The sequence below is a fragment of the Cnephaeus nilssonii genome (genome assembly GCF_951640355.1).
Source record: "Cnephaeus nilssonii genome assembly, chromosome: 2".
Lineage (NCBI taxonomy): Eukaryota > Metazoa > Chordata > Mammalia > Chiroptera > Vespertilionidae > Cnephaeus > Cnephaeus nilssonii.
In genome coordinates, this window is record NC_137073.1 from 17,152,840 (window position 1) to 17,167,400 (window position 14,561).

The window sequence follows — 14,561 nt, forward strand, 5'->3', positions numbered from 1 at the left end:
GGGCTATGCCATAAAAAACACTGATGACTTACAGGCAGGGAACTGGGTGGCTGAGGGACAGAGATGAATGGAACCCTTTCACCGTTTATAGCTTGAGTTTTTTTGGTAACTATAAAGGCATACTATCTTTAAAAAACATCAAATCAATAAAGACCTCTGCTGTAGCACAAGGGCTATTCTGACTGCCCAGAGAGTTTTTCCCATTATTTCCTTGTTTATGGGGTTTCCTCAGGTGGGTAGTAACTGCTTAGATGCCTGTTAGATGAACTGTAGTATGGTCAAGAGCAGCTAACTTACCCTGGTATTCTGATATACCTCCTACGAAGTTGTTTCATTTGTGAATATAAACCTTCCACTTAGCCACCTTCAGATTACACACTACACTCAAAATGAATTTAAAAACATCACATTTTTGCCCTGCCTGGTGTGGGTTGCAGGTTCAGTTCCTGGTCAGGGCACATACCCAGGTTGTGGGTTCGATCTCAGGTCAGGGAGTGTATGGGAAGCAACCGATTGATGTTTCTCTCTCTCAAATCAATAAAGAATATCCTTGAGTGAGGATTAAAAACAACAACAAATTACATTTTCAAAAACTTCCATAATTCTGACCTGCTCTCCTCTTAAAATTAAAAATCATACCATGCAGCTATCATATTCAAGATGCCAGTCCATGAACAATCTCAAACACCCTCACATATGTGTCTCAGACTTTGCACAGACACAATGACTTGGGTGGGGGGTGAGGGAAGGAGAGAGAACACATGCAACCATAGTCCAAAGGTGAGGATAAGAAGAGGGTCAGAAGATGTGGGTTCACTTTTCCATCTGGAATTGGTGAGTAGCACATTTAAAATAATTTCTAAGCTCCCCACTCCATACCATTGAAAAAGGCTAAGTATCCTGAGGTATTACAGCTTCAAATCCAAGCCATTCAGAAATCAAGATACCCCCCCAAACCACAAACAACCTCAAAAAACAAAACAACCAAGAGCCACACACACACACAAAAATAATAAAAAAATTCTGTTAATTTCAAGCAATGATTATCACAGAGACATCAATGAAGTCTTGCAGATAAGATAAAGATTTTGTTCCTAAAACTTGAAAACATTCCCAAAAGCTGAGTGAGATTTTTAAGCTGCCTGTCTACACCAGTGCTGCCAGCTGCATTTTTTTGGTGCCATTTTCTATAATTTGAGTGCATGACACATGTTCCTGCCTCAGCCACCAAAGAAGTCACCTGTAGGATGGGAGCTGGGCTGGTGCTAGGTGAGGTCACCTGTAGGATGGGAGCTGGGCTGGTGCTAGGTGAGGTCACCTGTAGGATGGAAGCTGGGCTGGTGCTAGGTGAGAAGAATCTACTCAGTATTCTATGTCTAGCCCTGGCAGAAGGACACTGCTGGCTCAGTCCAAATATCCAGAGCAGTGGCCCTCACTCTCTACTTGGCTCAATTCTTCAACTATTACACGGCGTTATATGTAGTAAAAGTGGGTCAATCAGTTGCCAGGTGAAAGAAAAAGGGATGCTTAGATGGTTCCAATCTGTTATGCTCTGAGCCACAAATTTTTCTAGAAGAATTATTTGAGTACTCACTCAGACAGCTCACATCCAGCCTGTCCCACGTTCTATCTGGCTTGATGTAAAAGTACCTCAGGCTGACATGACTTAAAATCCACAAATCTCCTGCCTCTTAGTTTCCACATCTACCACTATAGATGGAAGTCTTTGAAAATGTAATTTTTTTTTTGTTTCTGTTGGTTTTGAGCACCTACAGACTAAATAAACTCCCTTCACTCTGTCATCCACAGTCACTGACCAAACGTGTAAACTCTGAGCTCAGTTTCTACTTTGATGGGCAGCCACCTGTCCAAGGTGGGCCCTCATGTGCCTGAGATTTAATCTTTGGTTGTAGCCACCGGGTAGAGTTGACAATTATATTAAAGTTATTTTTCCCTCTATATTTCCATGAAACAGAAAACAACTGTGGGCAATTCCCATTGTGGCCATCCAGCCTTGGAGAGTCGAATCCAGCCATCTTACTAAGTCCTTCACTTCACAGGGGAGGCTGGTTAGGAAAATATGGCCCTCTCTTCCTGACAGTGGGATGTCAACAAAATAGTTTAGATATTTTGGCAGAGGAAGGGAGAAAGAAAAATCAAGTTTCTAAAAGATTGAAATCCTTGTTTATCTTAAGGAGTTACTTTTTTAAAAAAGTGTTTTTATTGACTTTAGAGAGAGAGGGAGAGGGACAGAGAGATAGAAACATTAACTGTTTGTCTCTTGCACACCCCCTACTGGGGATCAAGTCTGAAAACTGGGCATCTGCCCTGACCAGGAATCAAACCGGTGACCTCTTGGTTCATGGGATGACGCTCAAACACTGAGCCACCCCGGCTGGGCTCTTTTTACTCTTTAATAAAGGTCCTTGCTAATATAAAAAATCCCATCTCTATATGTTTTCTCCATAAGTAGTATAACAGTTTTGAAACTGAATACCTGTAACTGAATCCTATATTCCTCAGGAGTACAGGAATAGCCCCACTGGGTCAGGCCCTGTCGACCGTGGTCAGGGCCCAATCACCAGAGGAGCCTCAAATTTAGAATGTGCCTGACATCAAGTATTAAAGGTGAAATAGAGACCAGCTTCTTCTGTAGCTCTTATGGCTTTGCCCTTCACAAAGTAGTTCTTATCCCTAAAAAATTCACTTGCATTTCTTTTCTAAACCACCTCTTAAACGTTTCATATTGTACTCCTTATACATGTCCTAAACAGTCATATGTTTATTATACTCATGGGGCCACTTGTTGAAACATTTGAGAGGTTTATGAACAAGTCAGTGTTTACCTCCTTACGGTCACTTATTATTTCATCCATTTGGATTGTGCTTTTTTCAGTCTTTGCCTTTTCACATTAAAGAGTCCTACTCTTTTGTCTGATTTGGTCCCCTTTCCTGGTCTTGACAAGTTCCTCCTCCAGATCCCTTCAGGAGCATGGACTGGACTGTACAAGTACTCTTGGAGGTGCACAGTATAGTTTTTACATAAAGATGGGAGGATGTAAAAATAAGAAAAAAAGTGGAACAATGTATTGTGTTCAAAGCCTTTTTGGTCAGAAGAGCAGACCTGCTGATGTCCTTAGGAATTTCCAACTTTCAGGTGACTTTCTTTTCTCTCTTATGGGCAGTCTGTTCTGTCTCTCGCACATTTTCCCTACTGAAAGCCACCTGCTTCTTACCAGCTTTTCTCTTGTAACAAGAGATCTATACCCTAACCCAGTGGTCGGCATTGTTGACTAATGAGTTTGCTGACCACTGTCATATACTACCCTTTACCTCTTTGCACACAATATGCCACAATTGCCTAATCCTCACAGCTTCCAACTACACGGTAATATTTAGTCTAGTCCAGGGGTCGGCAAACTCATTAGTCAACAGAACAGCAAACCATGGCTCGCGAGCCGCGGTTTGCCGACCACTGCACTAACCTGTTTGCTGAAAACCTGCTGTATATATCAAAACCACACTATGAATAAATGACACTACTTCTTTGTACAAGGTCAGGAGTATTATTCTTACATGTAGATAAGGACGCAGAGTCCTAGAAAGATGAACTTGCCCAAATCAGAGTAGGTAAAACTGGTATATGAATGCACGTTAGGCTGGTAACAAATCTAGAGCTTTCCCCAAAGTAATTCACTGCTACCCAACAATCTGGGTAGTTCACCCTCAGATAATATAAAGACACTAAATAAAATATGCCTTAACACTGATCACTAAGAACCCTCCTCCCTTCAGAGAAGTGCTGTCGATCCTTACCCTTGTTTCCTCTCACGGAGTCAACTGCCTAGCCACAAAAAGGTAACATGTTAGTCCTACGGTAACTTAATTTTTAAATAGCTTTTTATATGGAACTCTATCAAGGAAGTTTAAAAAGCTTAAAGATATTAAATCAAGCAGTTTCCCTGTATCCACTTGCTTATGAATCTCCTCAAAAAACTTCAGCTCATTAGAAATCACATCATCAACACTACTGACACCATGAGGTTATTTTTGTGTTCAGTAAGTGCATCCTTTTCATTGGCTTCACTTGGCTGCCTGTTGAGTATGGCAATTCACTCAACTCCAATTTTCTGTGTTTTATCTGTAGTATTTCTTATACATAAGGACTAGTTTATTTTTCTAAACTTCCAGAACTTTAAAAAACATTATCATAAAAACACAAATGACTTTCAGGCTTGCCATAATCTGATTAGGTCCCCACTTTCTATAGTTTTCATTTTTCTTTCATACTTGGTTAGCTAAACAAAGAAGTACACAAGTTAGGCCAACCATATTGCCTCTGTCATTCCCAAGCACAAGTTCTTTTCTTTGTTAAGGATATTTTTTTCCCATTGATTTTTAGAGAGAGTGGAAGGGAGGAGGAGATATAGAGACAAATCAATTGGTTGCCTCCTACACGCGCCCCAACTATGGCCGGGGATTGAGCCTGCAATGAGGCACATGCTCTTGACTAGAATTGAACCCGAGACCCTTCAATCCACGGGCCAACCCTCCAAACACTGAAGCAAACCAGCTAGGTCCCAAGCACAAGTTCTTTACCTTAGACGGGAGCCTCTCTCTGCCCACATATCCAACTAAAAGCCCAGTTATTTATAGAATCCACTGCCTAGAATATCCTTACTGTTCCTGCCTACACCAATTCTATCCATCCCGAGTTTGATTCAAATTCCATCTCTTACATCAGCCTTTGACCTGGCCGTTCTCCACTGATCTCTATATATATTCTAGAGCCCTTTAATAATTATCTGAATCAGTCATTCTACACTTAACCCCATCTTAAATGTTTATGTCTTTGTCACCTGAGTTCCTGGAAGACGGGCACCACAACATTCGCTTTCCAAGTTCCCTTCGATGTCAAGCAATTCGGAGTGTGGTTGTACAATCAGCACTTGTTTTATGCATCAGGACAATCTTTCTTGTGAAATCCATGGCATACAAGAACATTCTCTCTTCCAGAGTGTCTCTGGCTCTCACAGCTCCAGGATAGTGACCCCTTTGAAATATTGCCATCAAAAGGCTGCTAAGTTGGTTTGTAAGAGAGAACTGGGGCTGGGTATATCAGTATATCTTATGATGCCAGGCAAACGCTAAATCAAAATGAGTAAGCCCTCTGACACATAAACTCCTGAGCAAATGAAGAACACTGTTCAGAAGAGATTTTCCTATGGAATATTATATCTTGCTTTCTAGGAATGTGTATTTTAATCATTGGTATTAAATTATCAGAAAAGTCACATTTTCCTAACCCCAAATTACATTTTCCTGTAAGAATCATAGACAGAAATATAACTAAAGAAATCAAACCATCTAGCTAGACCTAGGTAATCAACTTGATGTAGTGATAAGTAAGTTAAACAAATCACTCAAGCAAATACATCTTCTTACCCTCATTGTGCTTTCCTATCAAAGAATCTCAAATTAATGGTTCTGATTTCAACTTAGGTCTGGTTAAAAAGCATTACTTTTACAATGTTAGAGTGAGCTATTCAGTCTTACAAAAGAAAGCAGATTAAACAATTACTTAAATATTTTAATATTCACTGTATATCTCATGCATGAGCCAAATGATAAACAGCCATTAACAGAGAACCAAATGTGGCCTTTATAAAAGGAACTGCCTATGGGATGGGTAAAGAGATGTGAGAAACTATCTCAATGTGATTATTATATTTAGAAGGTGGTGAGCCCTAGTTCTCACCTGACTGACATTGTTATTAGCCCAGGACAGTTTCCACAGGATAAGAATACTATCTTTTATTTAGGTATGAGGCCAGAATGATACACATCCTAAGGCTGAACTAGGGTTCCTAGAATATTCTCAAAGCAGCTCAGACCCAGGGCAAAAGCTAAAAAAAGGGAAAGGGAAAGTCTTGGTGAGTACTACTCACTGATCCTCTGTTCCAAAAAACTTTACAAAGAAGCATTTCTTCCCACGAGGTTTCTTCAAATCCTTGGGTGGATTAACAATCTGGGGGATAAAAGGGGAGAAAAAAGTTTTTTTTTCCACAGCTCAAAGCTGGTAAGAAAAAAAAAAAGGAATGTCTTAAAATAAAAACCCAGGGCCTAGAATATGTTTAGACGTGGCACTTTTCTACAGAAGTTCCCTGTATCAAACATGTAACCAGCACAGTGTTCAGTAGATAAAATTTCTTTTGAAATGGTCTTGTTTTAAAAGCAATTAAAATGAAGACCAACAGCCTCCCCTCACCCCGCCCCACCCAAAGTGACCCTGTAATCACTGAAGAAATGTAAAGGACACTTTTGAAAATATTTCAAGACAGGAAGAGTTGAGACAGGTAATAGTGACAATGAAAGTCAACTGAGGCATTGAAAATGCCATGCTGCAGAGACAGTCTAAAGACATTTCTTGGGCTCCTAGCAAGAATATATAAACAGAACATTTGGAAAGCTATGATGGATCGCCTCTTGCAAAATTTGAAATGCCAACTTCTGCAAAGATGCACTGGAGTAGCACATATGGTAACATGGAAAGAAGATTTAAACTGAGTTGGGACAAAAATACTTTGGCTTTTCATTAACCTACATTTAGATTTCTCTCTTCCTGGAGAATTTATTTTCTTCTCCTTTTGTTAGATTTAAGTATAAAGCTAAATTCAAACTAGAATTGATTTCCAGAGTTAAAAGACTCCATCAAAACCATCTCTGATTCAAGAAATAAGCAATTACTGCAGATTAAATGACCTGGTTTATATATTGACTTTTCTAAATGAACTGATATTAGAGAAAAAAAAATTCTGATTGTTATTTAAATAGGCACAGTTTAATTCAATGTTAGAAACTGAGGGGAATGCATCTTACATTCTTCACCTCTTCAAACCCAACTTCAGATGTCTTCCTTAGTTTAGTGGCAAGACACTCACCTTTCCCGGCCATGGAGGATACCGGCCGAGTTTCCCCCTAGAGAAAACACAGAGAGTCAGCATCTGCCTTGGAAAAGCTTGTCCACTTCCTTCAACCCACTCAATACGCAATTTATTTTCCTAAATCTCCACTTGCATCCTCAAGCGCCAGAACAAAAGCTGGCAAACAGGAGTTCTTAATCTGGCTTCCATGGATGGCCCAACAAGTCTAAACCCCTCAGAACTGGAATGCAAAATTGTACACATATGCGCATAAGGTGTGTGCATTCATCTGGCAACAAGGGATACAACAAAACCACCAAGAGTCACTTGTCTAGAGCCTCCCCTTGATGGGGGTGGGGGACAGTTTGCTCTGTAAACACAGACTTCCCCTCACAGTCTGGTTTAGTTCACCGCGAGACCAGTCAGTTTTGCCAAATGCTAATGGAAGCCTTCCTCTGGGTCAAGAAACAAGCTACGCAGCTAGAGAGGCGGCGACAGTCAGTCTTGGTTCGGGCGGTTGTCTGGGACACAGAAGCAGACTAGGAGAGGCACACAAGAAGGTACTGGTCACTGCCAAGCCTAAAGGAGAAGTGTCCCCTCCATTTCTTCACGGGGCAGCGCCATCAGTCCGGTTTCGACACCCCCGGCTGAGCCGCCCGCACAGGTCGGTTCCATCGCATCACGGGTTTTAACGGGTTAGCCCGGACGATATGGCCCCGCGGGCTCCCCACGAACCCCAGCAAGACCCAGAGGGAACCGGCGTCCGCGGCCGACGCCCTTCAGAGTAACCGCCGGCGTCCGGTCTGGAGCGTAGCTCTCTCCCGGGCGCCCTCACGGCTCAGAGAGGAGCCCACCACGGCCACCCTCGGACTCAGTCCCCGGGGGCCAGGCTGCCCCTTCCGCCCGGCGTCATTCGCAGTGCCGGCACCTCATCTCGGCCTCTCCGTGGCCTGGAGCGCACAGAAAAGCAGCTCCTGGGCTGGCCGCCAACTCCGCGCCCAGGGGAGCAGCGCCCCGGCGCACCTCGCTTGGCCCCGGCTGCCCGGACTCACCATACCAAGTCGCCGAGCCGCAGACTCACAGCCGCCATCTTACCACCCAACCACCACCGACGCACGGGTCGCCGGGAACCTTAGGTAGCCCTGGCACCGCCCATTGGAGTGCGCCCTGCCACGTGACTGGGAACGGCTGTCATCGGCCTAGCCGCTTCTCTGACGTCACCGCACCCGCCGGGGCTTATTGGCCGGGGAGAGGCACGTGACCAGGGCGCCGCTGTCTCCGCGCGCCGGAGCCCCAAGACTCCCGGCTCCTTCCCCCCTCCCTCAGGCTCGTGACAACGAAGCACCCGCGGTCTGAGGCGGCGGCGAGGACTGAGCTGCTGACCGAGCGCGCGCGAGAGAGTCGGCCCCGCGACCCGCCCCGCCCCCGGACCCTGGCCTTTGGCCCCTTTCTCCTGGGCGTTTCCGTTACGGCCGTTAGTCTCCCGCGGGCCCCGGGGCCGGCCGCATCGTCGCGCCGGCCGCTTCCCTGACGGAATTCGGCGCGGCCTGGAAGCCAGCCTCCGCCCGCTCCCGGGGCCCCGCGCCCAACGAGCTCTACGTGGCCGCGCCTGGAGGGCGACGCGGTTCTTCGGAGCGCGCTTTCTAACGGCTGCGTTCGGGAAGCGGCCCCCATCCCGTCACCTCGTCCGCGCCGCAAGTTCTCTCAGGGCATCAGTGCCGCCCGCCCCGAGGTCCCGAGTTATTCGACTTGTAGTCGGCGTCTCTCCACTTCCTTCTGGGCCGGCAGGCGGCACGGCCGGCGAGGCTCCCCCGGGCGCTCCGGGACCCGGCCATGGGCCGCGGCGCAGGCCGGTCGCCCGCCGGGAGGCATGGCTCGGGGGCCGGCCGCTAGCAGCGCCGCAGTCGGGGCTCCCGGGCCGGCATGAGGACGGTCGCGGGGGGACGAATGCGGCCCGTGGGTCCGTAGGCTGCGTCGCGCCGGGGACAAAGGTGCGTGTCTTTGTCGGGACCGGGCTCTCACTTAAGCTGAGTTGTAGTTTGACACTTTTGGAGAAGTTAGGAGCAGGTTGTTTTGACAACAGGAAGGCAGATGCCAGTTGGTCGTAGTTTCAATACGTGAAAACTTAAAGCTGTTGAATGGGAACTAGAAACAGTTCAGCACAGCGACAGCCCAAACGTCAAAGTCCAGATAGAAAATAATAAGTTTTCGTAAGGTCCCATTCCCAGTTGCAGACTCCAAAGATTCTAAGTCAAGGTTTTCCTTAACCTAGAACCTGATGCTTCTTGGGTTGCCGCCTGCTTGGAAAGGTGGAGGATCCACAGCTCCCATAGGCGGTTCTTAGACGGAGACTTTGGTGGAAGAGGTGCTGGGGTTAGCGAACTGGCTTGTACACAGCCATGTTTTTCATTGGAGTTCAGTTTCCCTAAAGTACTTGTCAGTTCTAGGAACTGCCATTTACTGTTTTGTTTCAAAGACAAACCGATCATTTATGATTCCAGGAAATGATTCCATAAGATGCAACACAAGTTTCTAATTTTAAAACTCTTGAATGGAAGGATATTTTAATGACTTGATAAAAATATGAAGTTTAAAGTAACGTTACTTTGGGATTAGAGGCATTTCTGTTAGAGTCAGGAACATGGCAAAATAATATATTGTCTAATAATATCTTGGAAGTTCTAGCCAATGCAATAAGACATGAAACAAAAATAAACGTAATTTTTCAGAAAGAAGACAACATTCTCATTTCTGTGGATGACAGAATAGCCTTTTATAAATGGAGAGGGAAGCCATTAAAACAAAAGTTTAGTAAAGAGACTAATTACAAAATCAGCACACAAAATTCAGTTTTTCTGTGTTTCACCAATGACCAATTTGAAAACATAGTGATTAAGAGAATGTATAGCAAAAAAACACATCATTCCTGGGAATAACCTGAAATAACAAAAGGAGGCTAACATTTCTTGGATAACATTAGTTGAGGGTTTTTAAGAGGGATTTTTTATTTTTGTAGAATACTGTGCTTTTACTTAGAATAAGATTTAGCTATTTAAGGTGAGTACAGGCATACCTTGTTTTATTGCACTTCACTTTATTGCCCTTCACAGATGTTGCGTTTTTTACAAATTGAAGGCAAGACCCTCCACCAGCAAAAAGATTACAGCTCACTTTACTGTGGTAGTCTGGAACTGAACCTGGAATATCTCCAAGGTATACCTGTATTTAAATACTTAGCTTTTCTTAAGACTATACTTTTTACTGATAAATCTGGTTTTATTTACAAATATAAGAATGTTTATATAACATTCTTCATCTGCAAAGCCTCAATTAAGGCACCAGTTTAACAGTAAGTTCTCCTAAACAATGAGCTTTTTTTACAAAGATAAATTCCCTTAAATGTTTTAACTGCATTTAAAGTTTTATATGCTTAGTCTCTTCAATACTTCAAATTTCTAAAACAGTGAACTTATAAACCTAAGAGTAAAATCTCTTCAAGGACTTAAGTCTTGTAAGTCAAATAAGTGTGTAAATGAAGTCAGGTTCTTTTAAATGTACACTTTGAAACTTATTTCAAATTAAAATTGTAAGTCTGACGTTATTCATTAATGACTGATTCTCTTAAATGTTTCACATGACTTAGTAACAAGCAGTATCAGTTATGATGATTATAAAAATGAAAAATCTGTTAATATTCTATAGGCTTGATTTACTTTATTCTCTTGTATTATATCTATAACTTCTCAGGCCTGCAAAGTCACTTAAACAACTAAGAGAAGCAGTTTTACCATCTAGGTGGACTGAAGTTACAGTGTCTGAAATTTGGGCCAGGATAAGGTTACATTTTTAAATTAGTGCCTCAGTAGGGACAGGACCTGGTTGCCACTTCTAGGATGACCTTCCTGCATCCCATCAGTTAACTTGCAGATCTCTTATAATGAGACCTTGCCTGCTCTTGTCAATAGGGGACTTTTAAGCCTTCGACTTCAGCTGAAATTTATTTTCACAACCCAGTGCATCACAATGTCCTGGGGCAGTGGTCGGCAAACTCTTTAGTCAACAGAGCCAAATATCAACAGTACAACGATTGAAATTTCTTTTGAGAGCCAAATTTTTTAAACTTACACTTCTTCTAACGCCACTTCTTCAAAATAGACTCGCCCAGGCCATGGTATTTTGTGGAAGAGCCACACTCAAGGGGCCAAAGAGCCGCATGTGGCTTGTGAGCCGCAGTTTGCCGACCACGGTCCTGGGGGCCTTGGTTTCTTTTAGAGGAATTTCAGAATCTTAGTGCACAGTGGTCTTTTTGCACCACCAACCTGTTTTGCTGCTAATCACTTTGTTGCCTAGTTAGAATTATATTAACTCTTAGATATTTTACTTCCTTGTCTGGTTTTTATAGATCACAGTTGTATGGTCATAATAGAAAGAATGAATATTGCATTTACTATATAAACATCCATACACATATATGGATATACATACATACATACATGTATACTGTGTATAAACCTTTCTGAATTCATATTTATAATTCATTCACAGTCAAAATGCAGTGAGCTTTTTTGAGGGAAACGTATCAAAATGATTCTAAAATTGATTTGAAATAATGAACAGGCTGGAATAGCCAAGTATTACTTTATTTTTTATATATTTTAAAACAAGTTTTAATTATTGATTTTAGAGAGAGGAAGGGAAGGACCGAGGAAAAGAGGTGGTGGGGGAGAGAGAGAGACAGACAGACATTGAATTGTTCCACCCATTCATGCATCCATTGGTTGACTTTTATGTGCCCTGACCAGGGATCAAACTCACAACCTTGGCGCATCGGGATGATGCTCCAACCAACTGAGCTATCCACCTAGAGCAGCCAAGTATACTTTTAAAAGAATAATAATAAAGATGAATTTAAAATTCAAGATATAACAGAAATAGACCTTAAGATATCCAAATTGTTGTATAAGATATATACCAGATCAGCAGGGAAAAGAGGATTATTTAGTGATTGATGCTGGGAAGAAACCAAGGTTAAGCCTCACCTTTCACCTTATAGCATAGTAAATTCAACTTGGGTTAGAGTTCATTGTGAAAATTGTATCTGTGAAAGATAAGTAAAGTCTAATATAAGAATTCCTGGTTGAAGAAGGACATTCTAGGGACAAAAGAAATGGGAGAAGCCATAGGGAAAAGAGCCTCGTTTTAACTGCATAAAAAGTTTAAATTTCCTTCATCATACTTCACTCTAAGCAAAGTTAAACATAAATAACAATGAAGGAAAAGTATGAGAGATATGACAGACACTATATATATGTGTGTATATATATATACACACACATATATATATACACACACACACACACATACATATATACACCCAAATATACATATCCATATATAATACATGTTACATATCAAGGATACATCAAAAGCCCTTACAAATCAATAAAAGAGCTTTAATTTTTTAGACCATTCCCTTAATGCTGGACATTCAGATTTAGGTTGCTTGTATTATTTTTCCTAAACACAAGGCTTCAATGACTGTCCATACAGATGTGGTAAGAAGTTCACACTTGAATGTGAGTCTTAAAAAGCAGGACACAAACTATACATGAAGCACAATATATGTGTGTGTGTCTAGTATATTTGCTTATTTATATTTTGTAAACCCTTGAAATTCTGAAGTTTACAATATGTATACCCTGACCATTTCCAAGTAACTTTGAAGGTCTTTGGCATGTGATAATTTGGCACTTTGCCAACACCTGAGAGTGGGTGGTGAGAAGCTGGTGTCTTACTAATATTTTTAAATTCCAGCTTTTAAAAAATATGTTTTTATTGATTTCAGAGAGGAAGGGAGAGAGAGAGAGAAACATTGATGAGAGAGAGAAGCATTGATTGGCTGCCTCCTGCATGCCCCACACTGGGGATGGAGCCTGCAACCTGGGCCATGCACCCTGACCAGGAATTGAACTGTGACCTCCAGGTTCATAGGTCGATGCTGAGCCACTGAGCCACACCAGAAGCTGGTGTCTTAGGAAGTGAGCCTAGTCACACCACTCTTGAGACATTGGTGGTTTTTTTTACTTATTCCAGGATAGGCGTTACTCTGAGCTAATGAAAACTTTGCCATTGTGAAGAATGGCTCTAAATGAAAGTAAACTGCGGGTAATGAAAATAAAGAGGTCTTACAAAAGAGGTTATTCTTAGCCAGAAAAAAAGTGTTGGAGAGCCCTGGCCAGTTTGGCTATCGGTTGGATTCTGGTCAAGGGCTCATTCCCTGGTTGCAGGCTCAATCCCTGGGCCCTGGTCAGGGCATGTGTGGGAGGCAACCAATTGATCTCTCTCACATCAATGTTTGTCTCTGTCTTTCCCCCTCCCTTCCATTCTCTCTAAAAAATCAATGGAAAAATATCCTTGGTGAAGATTAACAACAACAACAAAAAATGTTGGGTAAATAAAAATATCTCTAGGGTTCTGTGCAATTATGAGGATTCTTTAAGGTTCTCTCTGATGTCAAGGATTTAGTGAATATACATAGAAAAAAGACTGGAAGAAAGTATGCTAAAGAAATATCTGAATAAGGGTATATTAAAAAATTTCATTTATATATGAAATTTTCATATATATGAAAAAATTTTGTATTTGATAGTATTTAAACAGAAAAAAAAAACAATAAATGGTAATTAAGATAAATTGAACAATGGATTCTTCTTGACAATGAAATTCTTTTAAACTTAAATCTGTATAACTGAACAGGAAAAATCTTGGTTTGACCTGGCCTTTCTTTTCAATGTTAACAGAAGCCATGCAGTGACATCCGCTAAGACTTGTTGATAGCCATGTCGGAGCCCCACAGGGTCCAGTTCACCTCTCTCCCAGGTTCTCTGAATCCTGTGTTTTTGAAGAAGTCCCGGAAGGAGGAGGTTGGGGGAGCAGAGCAGCATCAGGACTCTGAGCCAGCTGCAGCAGCTGTTCGGATTACACTCACCCTCTTTGAGCCAGATCACAAACGCTGCCCGGAATTCTTCTACCCAGAGCTTGTGAAGAATATACGAGGGAAAGTGAAAGGCCTTCAAACTGGAGACAAGGTATACCCCAGTGGTCCCAGGCTCACTCTGCAGATCTAATGCTCAGGGCAGCATGTGCAAATAGTACTTCCAGAAGGTGAAAGCAAGACTAGGGAGGCTTTGGCTGCCCCGAGATCATGGTACCCATCCCAAAGCAAGCACCAGGGCAGTTTTGCCCCTGGGCATGACGGGATAGAATTCTTTCTAGAACCATTCTCCTGATTTATGCTAGAGGAAATGTAAGGCACGTCCAAAGCTAATTTTAATTATGGCTAAATAATATAAATAAAAGGAACAAACATATTTTCATGCCATGGCTCTAAATATTACATATATGTAAATGTGACCAGTCCCTGGCTGTTCCATTGCTGGATTTCATGCTGGACATTTTTCTTTTCCAAGGGATTCTCACTCTGCCTCATGTAAAGCAGACAAGAAAAGACACGCACTGCTCATCTCTTCTCAACACAGTAATATTCTGGATAGTTACTTAGAAGGATAGAAACTTATTTTTCTGTGTTTTTTTTCTTCCTTGTTTTATTTATTTGCTGGGGGGGGGGGCTTTTGAGAA

General features: G+C 42.3%; 2 protein-coding genes across 8 annotated transcripts in view; one reads left to right on the plus strand and one right to left on the minus strand.

Annotated features, from left to right (window-relative positions):
• The window catches only part of GLYR1 (glyoxylate reductase 1 homolog), a 46,483-nt gene extending 38,322 nt beyond the window's left edge, over window positions 1-8,161 (minus strand). For 3 of the 6 annotated variants that reach the window (XM_079798841.1, XM_079798839.1, XM_079798840.1), the window contains exons 1-3: window positions 7,976-8,151; window positions 6,942-6,978; window positions 5,949-6,028 (exon numbers count right to left, since the gene is read on the minus strand). In XM_079798841.1, coding sequence (XP_079654967.1) covers window positions 5,949-6,028; window positions 6,942-6,978; window positions 7,976-8,013 — 155 coding nt within the window. In that variant the 5' untranslated portion in view covers window positions 8,014-8,151. Of the gene's footprint in view, window positions 1-5,948; window positions 6,029-6,941; window positions 6,979-7,975 lie in introns of all 6 variants that reach the window. The other 3 variants (XM_079798844.1, XM_079798843.1, XM_079798842.1) reach the window with 2 other exon arrangements.
• An 87-nt stretch (window positions 8,162-8,248) lies between these two features.
• Window positions 8,249-14,561, plus strand: part of UBN1 (ubinuclein 1) — a 40,444-nt gene continuing 34,131 nt past the window's right edge. The window contains exons 1-3 of one of the 2 annotated variants that reach the window (XM_079798816.1): window positions 8,249-8,914; window positions 10,034-10,136; window positions 13,724-14,011. In XM_079798816.1, the coding sequence (XP_079654942.1) occupies window positions 13,763-14,011 (249 nt within the window). In that variant the 5' untranslated portion in view covers window positions 8,249-8,914; window positions 10,034-10,136; window positions 13,724-13,762. The remainder of the gene's footprint in view (window positions 8,915-10,033; window positions 10,137-13,723; window positions 14,012-14,561) is intronic. The other variant, XM_079798817.1, reaches the window with a different exon arrangement.